Source organism: Conger conger, chromosome 2 (assembly GCF_963514075.1).
Source record: "Conger conger chromosome 2, fConCon1.1, whole genome shotgun sequence".
In the NCBI taxonomy this organism is placed as follows: Eukaryota; Metazoa; Chordata; class Actinopteri; order Anguilliformes; family Congridae; genus Conger; species Conger conger.
In genome coordinates, this window is record NC_083761.1 from 18833066 (window position 1) to 18851919 (window position 18854).

At 40.0% G+C, this 18854-nt stretch overlaps 1 protein-coding gene across 1 annotated transcript in view; it reads right to left on the bottom strand.

Moving 5' to 3' along the window:
• The window catches only part of tcerg1l (transcription elongation regulator 1 like), a 92437-nt gene that overhangs the window by 63069 nt on the left and 10514 nt on the right, over nt 1–18854 (bottom strand). Inside the window, exons 4-5 of the mRNA XM_061232461.1 lie at nt 12985–13151; nt 2735–2761 (exon numbers count right to left, since the gene is read on the bottom strand). Of these exons, the coding sequence (XP_061088445.1) occupies nt 2735–2761; nt 12985–13151 (194 nt within the window). The remainder of the gene's footprint in view (nt 1–2734; nt 2762–12984; nt 13152–18854) is intronic.

Consider the following 18854-nt stretch of genomic DNA (forward strand, 5'->3'; position numbering starts at 1 on the left):
TTCTGACAGTTTTTTATTTTTATTTTCTCAGCCTCTGTCATTAGCATGACTTTAATCCTTATGTTGACAAACACCAATAAGATGCCAAAGGCAATCAAAAGCGTTTAATCAAATACTGAAAGTTTTCTTATATCTACACTAAGGAATCAGAAGCAGCTGAGTAGCCAACTGTTCGATTACTTTTGGTCTCCTAAAATGGGGGGGACTATATACAAAAAGGAATGTAATTTCCAAACGGATCACCCGATATGGTTGTGAATGCAAATGAAAGCCGACAGTCAGTCTAGACATTCAAATCCAATGCGCTGGAGCACAGAGCCAAAAGAACAGAAACTGTAGTACTGTCCAAATACTTACGAACTGCACTGTCTGAAGGGCCAGCGAAAACCCACTCACAATCCAAGCTCGTATATGGAAAAGTGTCACAGTGAAATATTGTCTGTGACAGCGCAACACCATCTTAAGGCATGTGACAGCGATGGCTTGTGTCTCTCACTTTACGGAAGCAAGCACCTTCGGTCAGCCACAGCTATTTTTCTCCAATCAAACTGCAGGAGTTATAAGAGCGTCATGCACAGAGAACCTGGTTCCTAGGAATTCGGTATGCTGGGACGGCCCTGTAGTGCACCCAGGGGACCCCATAACAAAGCCAGCGCAGCCATTCTGAACCAACGACTTCAGAAGAGAGACCTGCATTTCTTTCACTGCAGCAACTGTGGGGAAAATTACACTGTGTTGATAAAGAAAAGTCCATCCATCCTTTTTAAGCCCATGAATGGCTGTGAAAGGTCAAGGGTAAGTAAGCGTTCCTGTAATAAACCTTATTGTGCTGCATGTTACAACGGCAGAATTATAACCAAAGGCCACCGATCAATATCTGCAGATAGCAGCTTTGAGTGAGATCCACAAAACCGAAAAAGGCTGAAGGCAATGTCTATCATTAGTACAATGCCTATAATTAATGAAACCAAATAGCCACTATGAGAAGATAAAAACTATATATATGATTTGCACTGAAAACGTCAACAGCCAAAAAATAGTAATTGAAGAAAATTAATTCTACAGTCAATGAAATCTATATATTAGGCAGTTTCAGAAAACTATTCTTATTGAGTTAACCACACACCAGCTTAAAACTGCTAGGCATGAGTTTGGTGCTCTGCAATTAATCAAACTAACAATATGACTATTTTAGTTGTGTTCCAACATATGGCTATTAAACTAATTACAATATGGTAAAACCTTCCATGATAAAATTAAGTGCTAACAGTAAATTCTTCAGTTTGGTGCCAACTGGAAATTAATCACCAGCAAAAGAGGCTTAGGTACTATTCCAGTACGCAGTCCAACTCCAGATCCAACTATGCAAAAATAAGTTTTATCTTTTAAAACAATTTGAAATAATTACTAAGATGTCCATATGGATGTGAATGTGTACCTGTGTCAAGATGTCAGGCACCCATGTACAGTACACATAATGCATTGTCCATGTCCAAATAATTATATCAAAGAAGAATAGGGATATTCCCAGACATGGCTCTTCCCATAATACAAATCAATCCGAAAGCTCCACAACCACTGGTACCCACCCCCCTACTTCAACATGAAGCACTAAGGCTTATGATAGGCAGTTCTGTTTACAGTATGTCGGCTAAAGACAGCTGGTTGCAGGTTCTCTAAGTTGTAAATGGCTGCAATCCTGCACAATCCTGTGAAAATTGTATTGACACAGCCATTTTTTTCGACGCATATGGGCCACACAATGTATGCCAGGACATGAAACGTATTCCGAAATGTACATGTCACAATACAATGGCAACAGGTTCCTTCAGCACAAGAAATATGTAAACGTAGGTTTTGACTGAGCAATATGCTGCAAACACCATAATGAAATGTGCTTCACTGAAATAGGGCCCCATTTTTGTGACAACGTAAGTGCAAAAGTGCCTTGGCGCAAGTGGAATTATTCGTTTCATTTCCTGCAAAAGGAATATTTGCCAAATGCACCAGTTTTGCTAGCTTTGTGGTCTGCATCAAAATGTGTTGGGTGTTGCAATAGGGGGTGAGTGGATAAAGATTTGGCACTGTCTGGTGGTCAATAATGTGTTGGCATTTTCAACCTAGACCAAGTTTAGACTCAAAGGCTGTTGGCTGCACTGTGCTATTTTTGTGGTGTTATGAATATAAAAAGTGCATAATCTGTGTATACTGTACTTTGATGCAGAAAATGAAGAAGAAGGCAAGGACTGCTTAGCTGCAGAGTTGTTTCTCTATTGAGTATACTACATTCAGCTTATCAAGTGCATGTCCTAAATTAATGAAAATTGGGATTTTCTTTCATTTTATAAAGTGCTAATTAACAAAAAATAGCAACAAAGAAGCAAAAAAATAAGCACTGGCATATAAATGGAAAATGTGTTTTGTTTGAGGGGGGAAAAGAAAATTAAAACTATTAAGTCTCACCTTTGTTTTGATATCATGATTAATGGTTCGTAGAGGGTCTCTCATAATGTGCTCGCTCTCTGGCTATGATGAAAATAGGAATTGGCTGTGGTGCTAACACATTGTTTTTAAGGGGAAAGAACCAGGGAAATTCAATTGGCAATAATGAAACCAAACCTCCATCACACCTACAAGTTATTCCTATCGAACCAGCCTCCTTTACAACACCGCCATAGTTCCACTAAAGTCTGCCATCACAAAATTATCAGAATTTAGTTTGACACACCCAAATTTGCCAGCGCCTTCTGTTAGAGCTAGACTGCTAAAATGGGTCCCATAGATTTAACTGTACAGTATACGTATGTATAATAAAAAGTATACTGCATTCATTTATAGTAACAATCATTTTTCTAAATTGTGCTATGATGAAATGAGTGGATATTTATATATTTTAGACAAAGGATCGAACAGCAAGCAGAGGGGCTTTTAGAATTAATCTTGATGAAAATTTGAAATAGTTTTTTTGGGAACCTGAATGCCGAAAAAGCAGTAGAGAGAGGGCAGCTAAGGGACCTGAATAAGCCGTCTTAAAGAAACACCAAGTGACTGTTCTCACTGTTTTAAACCTTCAGTGGCATGCACAAGTGACTATCCAGCAAGCCTTCAACATACAGAAATAAAGTGGAGGCCTGTCATGGTTCCCTCACTTGGCAGGGAGGGCTATGTGCCCCTGATAAAATATTAATTGACTTAATTGAGATCATAATATTGTCTCATACTTTGTGGGAGGATAATCAAATCTCAGAATCTAAGCTGATTCTGGGGCACATACTGAGACCTCCTCGACCCAGTCCTGTAGATTCCTGCAATGTGGGGTGAACATTAGGACAGGTTATTCCCTACAATGTTTCACCATCATGGTTACATAATTCAGGTATCAAATTCATACCAATTAGTATCAGATTAGTATCAGATAAAGTGGCCATTATTTATCAAGAAATAAAAACTTTCTTGAAAATATGTGTATCAAAATTCTTGGCACCACTGGGGAATTATATATTGCCATTTATATTTCATGTTTTAAGTTCACCTGAGTCTTTACAAACTTGCAGTCATCCATAACTTCCCGTTTCATTGTTGTATATGAGGTGACATATATGGAAAATTCCCTTAGTCATCCATCAACATGGGGAAGGTCAGATAACACACAAATTAAATGAGACAAAAGGTTGTTCACCTTCATAAGCCAGACAAGGGCTATAATAGATAAATACCTGAAAATCTCCACTTTTAGGGCAATAATTAAGAAGTCTAAAACAACTGGAGCTGTGATGAACCAAGGATCCAGAATGTCCTTATGTGGTTAAGTTAATTAGCTTCGTAGGTGATTGACTCATGAGGGCATGATCAACCAAGTAACCGCTGATGTCACATATAGGGCGGCCTGTAGCGTAGTGGTTAAGGTAAATGACTGGGACACCCAAGCCACAATAAGATCCGCACAGCCATTGGGCCCTTGAGCAAGGCCCTTAACCCTGCATTGCTCCAGAGGAGGATTGTCTCCTGCTTAGTCTAATCAACTATATGTCGCTCTGGATAAGAGCATCTGCCAAAATTCAAATAATGTAATGTAATATACAGGGCTTGGTCCTCTGTGTCCCCTGCACATCTGTTATTGGTTCCGTTCATCTTTCTAAGTAAGAATCTTTCAAAACATCAATTGTTTGTAGTTTTCTATACCCTTCTAAGAGATTGTCAAAGTTACTATATATCACTTCACCTTTCAGTTAAGAGAGAGAACTGCTTTATCTATAATATACAGTAAAGTAACGAGTGCACCTGATTGAGTATTAATGAGATTGGTTTAGGAAATCAAAGGAGCTGTGGCATATTTTAATCATGGCTTTTTGAAAATCACATCACATCATAAAAAGATCAAAAGATGGATGTTAATAAAATATTCTAACAACAATATATTCAAGACATCTATGTATGCTTTCTCTAATTAAGTTCCTTACCGTTCGTGATTGCAATTATGAAATAATTTGCTCTTTTGGTGGGCAATTCAGTACATTCTGTCAGAGGCTCCAGTAAATTCAAAAGCCACCCTCTTTATAAGGCCAATTTAATAGAGAATTCCAGGAACAGCAGGTTTGGTGCTTAACTCTGATTAACTCACAAAAATTGTATTTACATAATTTGTTTGTATGACGATATCCTGTCATATTTGTAACAGTGAAGTGCAGATGATGGTTGATGCATTAAGAGACATTTATTTTTTAGTCTTTTTGTCAGGATGGTGGTGGCATGGATTTATCTTTAAATAACTGGCGAGCCTATTTGGTGGGCATTTATGTAAGAAGAAACATCATTATTTTAAATAACAGATGTTTAAAAACAAGGTCTTTGCCCAATGCACCCATGAGTAATCTGGTTGAAATCTGTAATAACGAAAGAAAGTACTGTGGTCATGCCTTAATCGATCCGTCCATAATTTAGATTTATGATTAGATTCAAGTGTTTGTTTTTATCATTGTATTATTATTGTATCATTCTTATTTATTTATTTTCCTTCATAAATGTGGCTACGCGCCTTGGCAAGATCCAAAGTTAGCTAGCCAAACTGACAGTGTTTATGAAGAAAATAAACTCAGACCTGCTTTCATTTCAGTATTGACAGAGTTGGTCACGATTGTTTAACTTGCAAAATAATTGGCAAGTTCTCACCTCATTGTAGCGCTGTCTTCTTGTGCAAATTATTTGTCATTGATGACTTTGAAGAACAGTTCCATCAAGACAAGTTTTCTGACCCACTAGGGATCAAATAACCTAAATAAAATAACAACATAAAGGAATTTGTGTGCCAGCTGAAAGAAAAGCAGTAATATTTTGTCAGTTTCTCTGTAACTTCTGAATGTCTTATTTTTTACCAGCACAGCAGTATTTCTTAAGATGTCAACTCCAGGTTCACTAGTCTGGAATAGAAACGGAGGTACTCAAATCGAATGGTACAACACAGCAGCATACCAACTGTCCCATCTTGTTGTTTTTATGGCTCCGGTGGGAGTTGTTTTGGTTCATATTGTACATGCTAATATGTTTTTGTTTTGCCTATGTGTATGGATGAATTGCAAACTGCTGAATTAAATTGAATCTGTCTATGGATACTGATATATACAATGCGATTACTGGTGTACTTTATTCACTTTTTATTTTTTATTTTTTTAATCCGGTCCATTTCTCTCCTCTGTATTTGTTAGAAAAAATTTTTTTTGTATGGAGGGTCACAATTAGATGGCAATGGATTAGTCAGGTGATTTTAATCCAGTGCATATGGAAGCCCATTGAGAATTGTAAGGTTGTGGGCATTAACCCGTTTTGGGTTTTCAGTTAAGCCACTCATCTAGGTAGTGTACTCTAGTTCCAGGTCTTAGCACTCACATACACACCAGGGAGTTTGAATCCAATGCAGCTGCAGCTAACGTCCCAATGTGAAGCCAATCAATTATTAAAGTATTTGATTAAGCTACAAACCACATCTGACATTTGTGCTTTGACAGTGGACATTGCAATAATATACAATATGGTGCAGTCTGAAAGTATTTGGACAGTAATACAAATTCTGTTGCTTTGTATTCCAACACATTTCATTTGGAATTAAACAATGAGGTTAATGTGCAGACTTTTATTTACCTCCATATCTGGTGATCCGTGTTGGAATTACAGCCCTTTTTATAGATAGCCCCCCCATTTCAGGGCACCGTAATATTTTGGACAAATGGTCTCACAGTTTTGATCACACAGGGGTGGTTAAACACTTGCTTAGTGCAGGTATAAAAGCATTTTCAGTATCTAGTCTTGATTCTAGGCTTGATGGCCTATGGAGTCTGTTACTGCCGTTTATCAACACGAGAACAAGATTTATGCCAATGAAAGTCAAGCAGGCCATTATGAGGCTGGGATATGAGAAAGAAACAGTCAGTCATAGGCCAAACAATAGGCTTACCAAAATAGACTGCCTTTGAACATGCAACATAATTGTCACAATTGTCACATACTGTATTTATTTGCCACTTAATAAGTATTCCATGTGGCATGCATGCTACCAAATGTTGCATGCTGTGTTTTTCAGCGATTTTCTTTCTACTTGTCTCTGCACCAGATGCCGCTGAGTAGATGGGTCAGAGCATGTATAAAAATGTGAACATTGTGTATTGCCCTGTATAAATATCCCCACTGACCTAATAAATAATGCAATAATATAACCAGTCCAAAATATGAATAGGCTCCACAAGAGACAAATGTGCTGCACTGGAGGGTTAATAATGAGCTGATGAAGAGCAGAAGTTGAAGGGATGTTTGCTTTCACCTTTCCATGTCTGTGCCCAGATAAGCTGCTGAAAACAACTGGGACATTATGAGCAAATCAGTGGTCCCCTCTGTCCAGACAGAACGGACATCCTTTAACTGAACCTGCCATCTTAAGTGTGTGGGAGGATGAATGTATTAACTATCACATCTTTTAATCTGGAGTTTCATTAAGATTTTTAAATATTTTTTTACGAGCTCCTGGTGCAGATCAGCAATGTAACAGAATATGTGCAGTCCTGCATGCATAATGATTTGGGGAGTATTTGCTTTAATATATACATATATTTTTTTCAACCACGATGCTGTTTTTGGTACTAAAGTGTTATGGAATAAGAGCCTGTTTTACATCACAAATATCCAACTAATATCAGCACAGATAGGCTGTTATTGGACACAATGTTAGATGAAGGGTGGCAAGACAGATAACACATGTTCTCTTTAAATATAGCTTTTGCAAAATGGATCCATCCAAAGATATCCATATAGACTCAGAAAAGCACAACAAGATTTATTGGACTTGAAGGAGTTTCCTTTTGCAATCTGGAGTAATTTGGTTACTAAGCAGCACGCATCACATTTTAGAACTTAAAAGCATTCACACAGAACTGAATTACCTTTTGTTGATGTTATGAAGTTAATGGCTCTATTAATTTTCTTCTCTGCATATTAGTAAGTGAATCACCAGCAGATGTGGACCTTGATCTCATCTATGATGTTAAAATTCTAATTTTCTCCTGTAACAGTTGGCTGGCAGCAATCTTTGTAGGCACATGGTGTTTATGTTAATGGTAGCTCAATGCCTTTAAAACAGTGCACAAACATTTTATTTAATCATATTATAGCATGAACACCACTGCAAGGAAGGCTGGATGAGCAATTCACATCCAGGACAGGTTTATTGCATATGCTGTTATTTTAAGTACATTCTGAGACGACTCAGAAGTACATTCTGAGTAGTTCAGAGACTTTGCCACCCATAGGACTGCAAGTCTCTGGTACGTGCAGGAGCAATTAAATATTTGAGCAGCATCATTTTAAAAGGGCACATTTAATCACATAATACTGTCATAGCAGACTTGAGCCCTCCGTCAGAGTCGAAAGTAATCTTCACTAAATTCGATACTCTAATGTAATCACTCTACGTTTGAGAACATTTCATAATGGAGGAAGCCCATTTCTTTGAAACCGAAATGCTGACTGAAGTCGTGTCTTGACTGAAGTCATGAAGGCTTTGTGCTGACACTTAAATAGTGGAAATTATTCAATTTTATGTTAATTCTGGCTATTCACAAATTTGTACTCTTTAAAAAGATTTGAAAGTTAACATGATCAAAACCGTATTTAAACAAAGCAGCACCATCCACGCATCATTTAATATTTTGATCAAAAGAAATGGGGAGAGGTTTCAGGTTGCTGTTACAGTACAATTATTATAATAACCTTCATCACCGTGAGTGAAGCACAGACAATGTGATCTCCCCCTCGATGTTAGTCTGTCTAACATCGAAGGGGAGATCATGGGGTTCTTGTGTGCCAGTTAGTTTGGTCGCCCACCTATGGACAGGAGAGCATACAAAAGCATGGACGTATGTAATTGAAACTTTATTAACCGATCATCAATTGAACACAAAGAAAATAACTAAATGGAACCTAGGCCGACATTATTTAATACACTCTCCCCTGTCAGTCTGATTAGCCTTTTTGCTGCCTGTCACATTGTACGTGCACGTTTGACCAGCAGTGGCATTACCAGAATGTCATCCTGGGGTGGAGGTTTGTACTTTTGTACTTTTTGATTACTTACAGTAATTTACATCCATCAATTCGCGCCAGGATACTGCACATATCTAAACTTCACTTCTATCTATGGTGCAGATAGGCGATTTGCGGGAGACTTCTGCCTGCTCATGGGTCTCTCCAGGGGTGGGCCACCTATAGCCCACCCATACCCAACCGCTCGCTGACCAGGGTGCCTTGGAAAGGTGACCGACTCCCAACACAATGAGTTTCGCTCAGCGCAAACCCAACTCACACGCCGTAACCGAGGGAGAAAAAAGCCCCACCCCGGAGTGTTCTGCTTCCTGCACGGAAAGCAGATGGGAGTTGTTTGGAGAGACAGACACAAGTCAAGCGCTCCCGTGGGGCCTGCTGTCTGTGAGCTCCGTAAACAGTCTCGTCAACCCTGCGGACCACTGAGGGACAACAGGGTGGGGATCGCGGCAGGTTAATGCGTGGAGCCCAGCTGACGGCAGGCCTCTAATTATGAAAGATGACAACTGTCGCTCCAAGACTCAAACCTGCCAGGGCGATCACACAGCTCTGGAGCGATGCATTAGCAGAACGCTGCTGCTCTATTTTTGGAAATTACCATTTGAATAAAGCCACTTACACAAGAGCACTATAGTCTTGAAAATGACAGAACTTTCAAAAATGTCCAAAAATGTGCTGCGTAGAGATAAGAAAACACTTGAAGGGAAAGGGGTGTATGCATAATGACAGGTTCCATTAAATATACATTATTGTATACATTTTAATTGTGTAATTTCTTTAATGTTAGTCAATGTCAGAACTTGTCTTAATTTACAGGGTTATATGCAATGAACATCACACCACAGGGTTGATGTTTTAATGTGAAATGTTTCCCCTTTTCAAGTGAGACATTAGCTAGTTTCTCAAATCTCCAGACCCCAGTGTATTTTTAAAACCATTTTTTACAGTTTCTTCCTTCCTCCAGTTCTAAAATGGTTCATTGTATTGGTAAATTGCTCTCATCTGTGCAATAATCACTGTACATTAGAATTGAGAGAGTACAGTCAGTCACTGCACAGGTTGTGCAGACTTGCAGGTTGTAGGGTCCGACAGTCACCCCCCCCCCCAGTGAGCACTAAAATACCCCCCACAGGTATTGTAGTTTTACTCTATTTTTTATTTTTTACTTAATAGCTTCTGCCGCTGTAGTCTATCCACTTGACATATTCTGTGTTCAGAGATGCTTTTCTGTATACCACAGCTGTAATGTGTGGTTATTTTTGTTACTGTCAGCTTACCAGGCCCTTCTCCTCTGACCTCTTTCATTAACAACGTGTTTCTGCCCGCAGAACTGATACTCACTAAATGTTGTTTGTTTTTCTCAACATTCTCTGCAAACTCTAGAGAATGTTATGTGTGAAAATCCCAAGAGACCAGCTGTTTCTGTGATCACCCTGTCTGCCCCCAACAATCATTCCACGGTCAAAGTCACTTAGATCACAATTTTCAGAATTTTCCCAATTCTGATATTTGGACTTAAAAACGGCTGAACGTCTTGACCATGTTTGCATGCTTTTATGCATTTAGTTGCTGATTGAATATTTGCATTAACAAGCTAGTGTACAGGTCTACCTAATAAAGTGCCCGCTGAGTGTATGTGGAGCTACCAGACACAGTCAGAGCTGGAACATTCTGGATTCAGTACCAGTAGGGTCAATGCACACACTGGAACTGCATATTAATAGACTAAGTCATGTTCTAAAAAATAATCAATAGGAGAGAGATTGCACATGTCCGTATATAGATTTTAAAATTATTTTAATGTTCCGTACATTTTATTTTTATTTTTTCCCTTCTGTCTCTGTATCTGGCTCAGATTCTTATTCCATGTAAAGCAGTAGCCTCCAACCTTGGAGCTACTGGGTCTGCTGGTTTTTGTTTTCACCTTAAAATTAGCACAGTGTTGAGACCCAGGTAACCGGGCGAGGAGAGTTAATTGTGTAATCAACTGCTCTAATTGATTAATTAAGTGCAGAGTAACAACAAAAACCAGCAGACGCAGTAGGTCTCCAGGACCAGGGTTGGAGACCACTGCTGTGTGACGTTGTGTGTCTTGAAAGGCGATTCATAAATAAATTGTATTATTATTGTTACAAAGACATGAAATGAAACGAATGAGGTGAGATCTGAGATCTGCATATGAAACAATGTAATCAACTGGCATGGCAGCACTCAAACTTCAAAACGACTGTGTTCCAAATACATAATCAGGTAAAAAAAAAAAGACAAAGGACATGAGAGGAAGACTAAAGCAAAGATTTTTATTGCATTGCATATAGGAAATCATTTGAAAACTACAGTAGATGAGGATGCCAATTAGATGATATTGGATCCTATGGGCACTTTAATAGAAAGACTGATAAGCTTAGAGGGGTGCATTACAGCCAAGGAGGCAATGCTTTTATCATGTTTCCTTTGACTGATTATTGTGCTTTCTAATACCATTGCTTTCATCATAGCTATCTAAATCCTTTCATGATGATCATACGAGTCACCTCAGTTTGATGTATTACACATTTTGCATAGCTTTATTGTTGTTGTTAAAGGTTGTCACAGAATCTTTATCAGCCGAGAGCACCGAAGAAAGATTTTAACGCTATTCTATCATCAGCATACGTGCCGCAAATTTGATTTAATGTTTGTCATTTAAAACCGCTATTATTTCTCCATCAGGCACCGCAATAAGTTACAGCTTCAAATATTCTCAGTGTCAGAGAAGCATGAATGAAGGGCCCCTTCAAAAATAAACAGATGGGTAGAGTAGGGGGTCACGCCAACACAAAAAATAAATATAAACACACACACACTGGGGGGGGGGCTGTTGAACCTATTGAACCTGTTTGCAGGCTGCTAGATCTAGTTCTTCCCTATATTTTAAATGTATGCAACAGACAGACACTGCTAAAGCAACAGATGGAGATTTTTATGATGCTGCAACACTCATGACACTGATCCCCACCAAGCCAATCCACCCCAGCCCGCACGGACCCGGAGAAGCATATTAACTCTAGCTCTCCCATAGCTCTAGCTCTCATTTCAGGATATACATACAAACTATACACTCACTGAGCACTTTATTAGGAACACCAACGTATTTGTGTGAGTATCGAATAAGCCAATTGCGTGGCAGCAGTGCAATGCATGCAATCATGCAGATACAGGTCAGGAGCTTCAGTTAATGTTCACATCAACCGTTAGAATGGGGAAAAAATATGATCTAAGTAACTTTGACCATGGAATGATTGTTGGTGCCAGACAGGGTGGTTCAATTATCTCAGAAACTGCTGATTTCTTGGGATTTTCACGCACAACAGTCTAGAGTTTGCACAGAATGGTGGGAAAAACAAAAAACATCCAGTGAGCAGCAGGTCTGCAGGCAGAAATGCCGTGTTAATGAGAGAGGTCAGAAGAGAATGGCCAGACTGGTCAAAGCTGACAGGAAGGTCACTAGGTAGCAGCTTCCATCTGAAAAGTACTTTTGGTTGACCACCTCTTTTTGTAACCGGTATTTGCTTATTTTGGTTATCTTTCTTTCATAAATGGCTTTAAACCAAGCAATTATTTTGCTTATGTTTGTCTGTTCCCAGTGGCCTCCCCCAGTCCTGCATTGCAGGGGATAAAAATATGTCTTAGATTCCCAGCAATCAGGCCCTCCTATGCAAAAGAAAGAATCCATATGCACAGTGTGAGCCTAACTCCTTCAGTAAATCAACCACAAGAATCAGTCAATTTTTGGAATGCGATCATTGCCCCCTGACCTCACCTTGATTTAAACAGCTTCTCCTCAGGAGCCTAAACCACCACTCAGTATCTACCAAAATAAAAATAAAACAAACAAAACAAAATAATAAATAAATAAAATCAAGTGCAGGGCTCAGAATTGCACCCACTTGAGTGGGATTTATGGTTTCTGTTCCAGACTCATTTTCACCAAGAGTGTGAAACAACTGCAACATTCTCTTTCTTTTTTTCAGTGGATGCTCTTTTCTGGCTTTTCTTTCTGTTCGCTTCATGGAAAGAAAACCGTTTGGAAAGAAAAATAAAAAAGACCCGGAATAAGAGAATCTGACAACATGAAATTAGCGCACGCATGAGACCTTCCAATTAGAATGTGAAAACGAAAAAGTAAAAATAAAAACCTGAACGTTGATTCAGAAAGAGCCTTCAACGGCAGACAACATATTAATTAAGGAATAGCGGTTGAAGGGATCTGAAAAAAGAAAACACCTTTTGTCCAATTTGAAATGCATTAATCATGGGCGCCAGCTGTTTACCATGAAACAGCTCAGCCGGGCTCCTCGGAGAGGATGCTTCCAAACGGTAAAAAAAGTTGGTTCTTCCACCGCACACTGTACCTGAAACTGGAGCGGACAGGATGGGGATCCTGATTGGGGTCAGGGAAAGCAGGCGGATGGGCTGGCTGGACGAGGTCGGTGAAGGTCCGCTGTCCGACTCTATGGCCATCATGGCCGCCGCCGCCAACGCGATCCTCTTGTGGCTTCCCACCCTCTTGATGGCCACGGGACACCCTGGCCCAGGAAAGAATTAAGACTGAATTACAAAGACAGAATTATCACCGCTGTCTCATCTATTGCACATGCCTTGATACTGTATGTTGGATAAATTGTTGGCCTTGTTCGAAATATTGCTTAATTAAGAGTTGCCAACTCTCATGCTTTCAGGCTCTGTCTCACACCATCATATTGTGATTTTGTACAAGGAGGGCAATGTATCTCATGCTAACAATGTGATTTATTTTGGAGGGGAGCATGTAATCTCACAGCATGACAGCCCTGAAAGTTGGCAACTCTGGCTTAATTTTACCTGTTAGCTGTTGTTTTGTTTTCCGCAGAAGATGTTGACACATTGCCTTATTTGTTAATACTCTCAATTTCTTAACCTGTATACTACATTTATTAAATACATTACTTTAGACTTATTGAAGTACATTCTGAAAGAGCAGTATGCCATGTGCAGCATCTAGAGCAGAACCTGTTTTTTATTTTTAGGTTGAAAACCCAGTTCAAGGTACATCAGAACCCACCGAGAAATTCAAAGGTTGGACAGCTATGTGGACAGAGTCTAGTTGTAATTTGTTTAAATAAAGGGCAAGGAAAGAATTTAATGAAACAGGAGACAAAGAAGATGTTATATGTTTGCCTGTGCGGTCCATTGTCCGTGAATTAAAGTGGATTCTTTGAGATCCATTATTAAAATGCAAATTTCAGGAGGAGAGAAGTAGAAAAGATCTAAGGGAAGCTTGCTGAAGGGGCCCGAATCAAGGACACACTACAAGCCCTTTCCTTTCCATGGTGTCGGCCTTGAGCAGATCGTTTCTGCTCCTGAATGAAGCGTGCTCCTTTCTTGTTCTCGGATTTCGCTAGCTGCCAGCAACAGCTCCTCTGCCTTTTCATCTTTGGCTCATCCTCTATGCAAGTTCCATCAGGTCATAATCATTCAAGGGATGGCTCATAACAGCAACCAGTGGGGGAATTATCAAGCCTACACACAGGCTTCTATGTCAGGAAGGATGCCAGGCAACGTGTATTCTCGCCCATAAGATAAGCACTGTGATGTGCGGCACTGCATTATTCGGATTATGCTTTCTTTTACATTCAATGCATCTTCTTTCCCCAAGAATAACAGCTTGAGCTGGTTTCCCATGGCCCATTTTGCCACGCAGGCTATAAGATCATGAAAACAAGCCATGCATTTGATCTTGATTAAACTGTGATTTAGGGAAAAATAAACTTAAAAAAAGAAATAAATAATTATTGCACAAAACCAAAAGCTGGAGAGGAGACTTGGGGGAATCTCTCAGGCTGGCAGGCATAGCATTAGTAATTGTGCCGACAATGCTTTCAATCTGGGACTTCAATGCGACTTTAAACTCTACCAATTCCCCCTTATCTAAACGTACATTCAACGCTTTCATTATTCTCTCTGTCTGCATGTGTGCTGAGTTGAGAAAGTAACTGCGGTTTGCATGCTCGGTCCAAGGTTATTCCACGGCGACTGCACTGACATTTCCTTTGAGTTAGGGCCTCCAAAACAACGTGCACTAACGGGTCTGAGTGGAAAGATCTGAAACGGGGCCTTCAGCTCGCAAGAACACACCTCAGAAATGAGCCCCTTGGGGAACTCTTGTATGGAATAATTCCACAGCCCCTAGCCCTCAACTTGCGTTAAAAAAAACATCTTGTCATCTGTCAGAAGTAGCGAGAGAAGGGGGACCTGGGATTTGAATCACGCTTCAACAACTGCCTGCTCTGCACTGATGAAACATTAAAGTAGAGAAACTTTGTTTTCAACAGCACATCTGCACAGATGAATGGCAAGCCACTAAAAATAAATAAACAGTGGGCAACCTTTGTATACTTGGTATGCCCTCCATGGATTTCTCTACATACGAATATTGTGGAAAATGCAAGGCACCAGAGCCTGCATGATAGCAAGGTGAGAGCTAAACCCAAAATGAAGATGTACAGAAAGCACAACATTCATCAATAATTTCAGGCCTGCCCACTGCATCTTTGTTAATAGCTGTATTGCGTGACACAACTGGTCTCGCCCTTAACATCACTATGCCAATCCACTGAAACAAAGGGCATGAGTCTAAGTTAATAACACTTGTGAACTTAAAAACATCAATGTTATGTCAATCCTACACAGTAAAACTCTCTGAGTGAATTCTCCTCTTACAGAGTACATGTGAGACCAATCAGGACCATATGAATTCTGTAAGTTTTCATTTGAGACTGAACAGTTAACTGTGTATTGTATGTGATGTATCACAAAAGTGCGATCTATTATTTCAAGAGCTACTATATGAATTGCTTAGAAAGTAACCTGGCCTCATGCCATTCATTTCAATAGCCTGATGTCTGACCATAGCCACGGTGAGTCTATGAGAGTAGGCTGTGTCAATAGCAGAGACTTAACTGAGAAATGTAATGACAACAGAGCCACTCTGGGAGTTCCAAGCACACTGGAGCTGTCCATTCCAACTGAGACAACACAGCTAAGTGACCGTTGAATATGAAGTAATTCACTCCCGGTCATACATTTCACATGCAACAAATTACTGCGTCCTTCATCAAGACTGAATGTAACTTTTAAAAACGTTACATTCAGTAAATATAATATTTCACCAACACATGCAGTTGCCAACAGGCTACAGCCCATATTCTTTTTTTTCTTCTTTTTTTTTGCTGAATTATCTTCACGCTCTCGATGTAATGGAATATTTTTACTAAACAAAGCCAGGATAATAATGCCCAGGGCCTTTGTTTGCACAGAAAAATGGATCAATGTAACCTACTTGGGAGATATGCTTTCCCACACTAATCTATGAGGCAGACCCTGCCCTGGAGGGGACCATTTCCGAGGTGCTGAGGGAACGGATTATGCTCCCCGGTTCTTGGCTTGTCATACCCACAGCTAGGCGCCTGCCCAGCTTCACCCACAGCTGGTGTAGCGGAAGCTGCGCGCAGATAAGATGCGTTTTGACAGGGGGTAAATACACCAGCTCGGATCAATGAGTGCACAAAACATCCTTCAGAAACGACTGCGGTTATTATTAACTCTTCAGCTGGCGCTTAAAAGATACGTTCCGTTTTCAACCCGCGTGAACACGTGAGAACGCGCTCGCTCCGGATGATGGAACAGCTCGGGGGGGGGGGGGGGGGGATTGCAACCTGTCCCGATCGCGGAGATGAACCGATATAAATATTCATGAATCGGTTGAGAAGACGGCGAGACTCTGCGTGCAACAGCCCGAACGACTTTAGTGTTAGTCAGGGAGACGGAGTGCAGGTCTCCACTGGAGGCAGCAGACCGCACATGTTAATGTCCGTGCTCTTATCGATCGGGGTCCTTGAGACGTGATTTAATCAATCCTTTTGAATATTGACATTTTCCCTGGGAGAAGAAGCACGGGTATTAAAAGGCTGCATGCAAGAGCAATTAGCTCATCTCACTCACTGATTATCCACTCGATGGCCTGCACAAACCAAAATTTCACATGAGTTTTTTTTTTTTGTGTGTGTGGCTGCATATCAGCTCCGTAGTTCATTCTAAGTGACCGATCACTTCAGATTCTATTGGTGAGCACACTGAAAGCCTCAACTAGGATCTCAGAGAGGCTAGAGACATCCCAAATGACATCACATTTCATTAAATCCCCTTGATGGCCTCTCTTTGAAATTCAGGGCAGGAAAATGCAGGAGCCGAGTCTTTCACTAAGTGTGAGTCGAGGGGAGAATGCCTCAATCTCACATTCCTGTCCTGTCGTTTCAGGGTGGACTGAAAACCAACGATTCAGACATAATTTACAAAGCTCTAATAAATGAGGCACTGAGTACTCTGGTGATACTACTGGTTGAGTTGCAAAAAAGGCTTCCTGCATCGCCGTTTGCCATTTCTCTGCTACCAGAAAATAGAAAGTGCAATTACAAAGGGACATGTAAATACTTACTGTATACTGTATACTTACTTTTTATTGTATAAATAAAAATAGTTACATCGCCATATGAAACCATGTTTTTATTCAGTCATTAGTTTTACACGTAGCACTAGTTTCATGTCTGTTTTGTTTCAGTTAATTCTTATTTTTATGTATTTGTAAAGCTCAGAATAACACAGATTGTTTTTCGAAGCGTTTCACAGTCACTACCCTTGAAAGGAAGTCCCTGCAACCTGCATGTCTGCACAACCAGTACCATAAGTGATGCACTGTAATGACTGGCTGTACTCAATCCCACAGTGATGATTGCAGGGACGAGACTTAGAAATACGACTTGACATTTCAGAACTGGTAGACAAAGGAAAATGCTTTCATAAATTAATTTGAGTCTTCAGAAAATTAATTTGAGATTTGAGAAACGAGCTCATGTCTCACTTACAAAGGGGAAAACATTTTCATATTTAAACATCAACCCTGTGGTGTGATGTTCATTGCAAACTGTCTACCAATGGAAATTAAGGAGACAAAATTTCAGCTCAAGTTTATGGTCATGAATACTTCATAGCATTATACAGCCATTCCTAGATTTGCTTTTAGGCAAGCTGATCGATTTAAATTATACAGTAAGATCACATTGCTTCTTTGGTTTTTTTATTTTATTTTTTATTTGTTGCTTTTGCATAATGGTCATGTAGGCTGTATGGCTGTAAGTTGCAGAAAATTCACCTAGCACATCAGCAGTCAAAAAGTTTAGTACAGAACACTATACATTGTTATGACACTCAACATATTTGTACATGATGAGGACTTCAAGAAAGAAATGACCAGTCATGAAAACAAATCCTTTAAATAGACTTAAAATTGCAGCAGGCTGCAAGAGATAGCACAATTATTTACTAACATGATGTAAAGCAATTAAGAGGGAGCACACTCTCCCACATGGAGAGTGTGATCCTGTTGCTGATTAAAAGTCAAAGGGATGTGTAGAAACCAACAAGTGCTGTATGATGCTATAAAACACAAGCCATAGTGTGAGCCATCTTCTCAGTGGCTGCTTTATTGATTATTATTGTCGTACCATACTCTCATCAAAACAAAGAGAGGCAGCGATGTGAACACAGATCAATACGTATTCCCTAAGAGAACATACCGAGGTCACTTTTCAAAGCAACTTCCGATGACCCTTGAAAGATTTATGCAGCACTACTCTGTAGAGTAGTTCAATACAGGAAATACTTGTTTAACAAAATCAGAATTTGTGTGACCATTTACAATTACAAGTTTGGTCATTTGGAACAATAGGCAGCATCTGTGGGGAACTGTGTCGATCTTTCACAGTATTTGTCTGAGTGAAGTCTGGATTCAAATTTTACCAGACTACCAGATTGAGGTGATAACATAACTACCTAACAAAGCATTCACTCCAAAACTTTTTACACTAATTTTACATCTTTTCAATTACTGTGGATCACTCCATCCTCCTGTTCTCCCTGTGAGCAATGTGGATCTGTGGCACAGCCCTGAGCTGGATTGAGTCCTACCTCTCTGGTCGCTCCTTCCAGGTTGCCTGGGCTGGTATAGTATCAACACCTCGGCCCCTTGCCTCAAGAGTTCCTAAGGGCTCAGTCCTAGGCCCGCTTCTTTTCTTTCTTTACACTCGTTCCCTTGGCCCGGTCTATCCTACCACTGCTATGCGGATGATACCCAACTCTTCATCTCATTCCCACCATCTGATGCACAGGTTTCACCCCGTATCTCTGCTTGCATT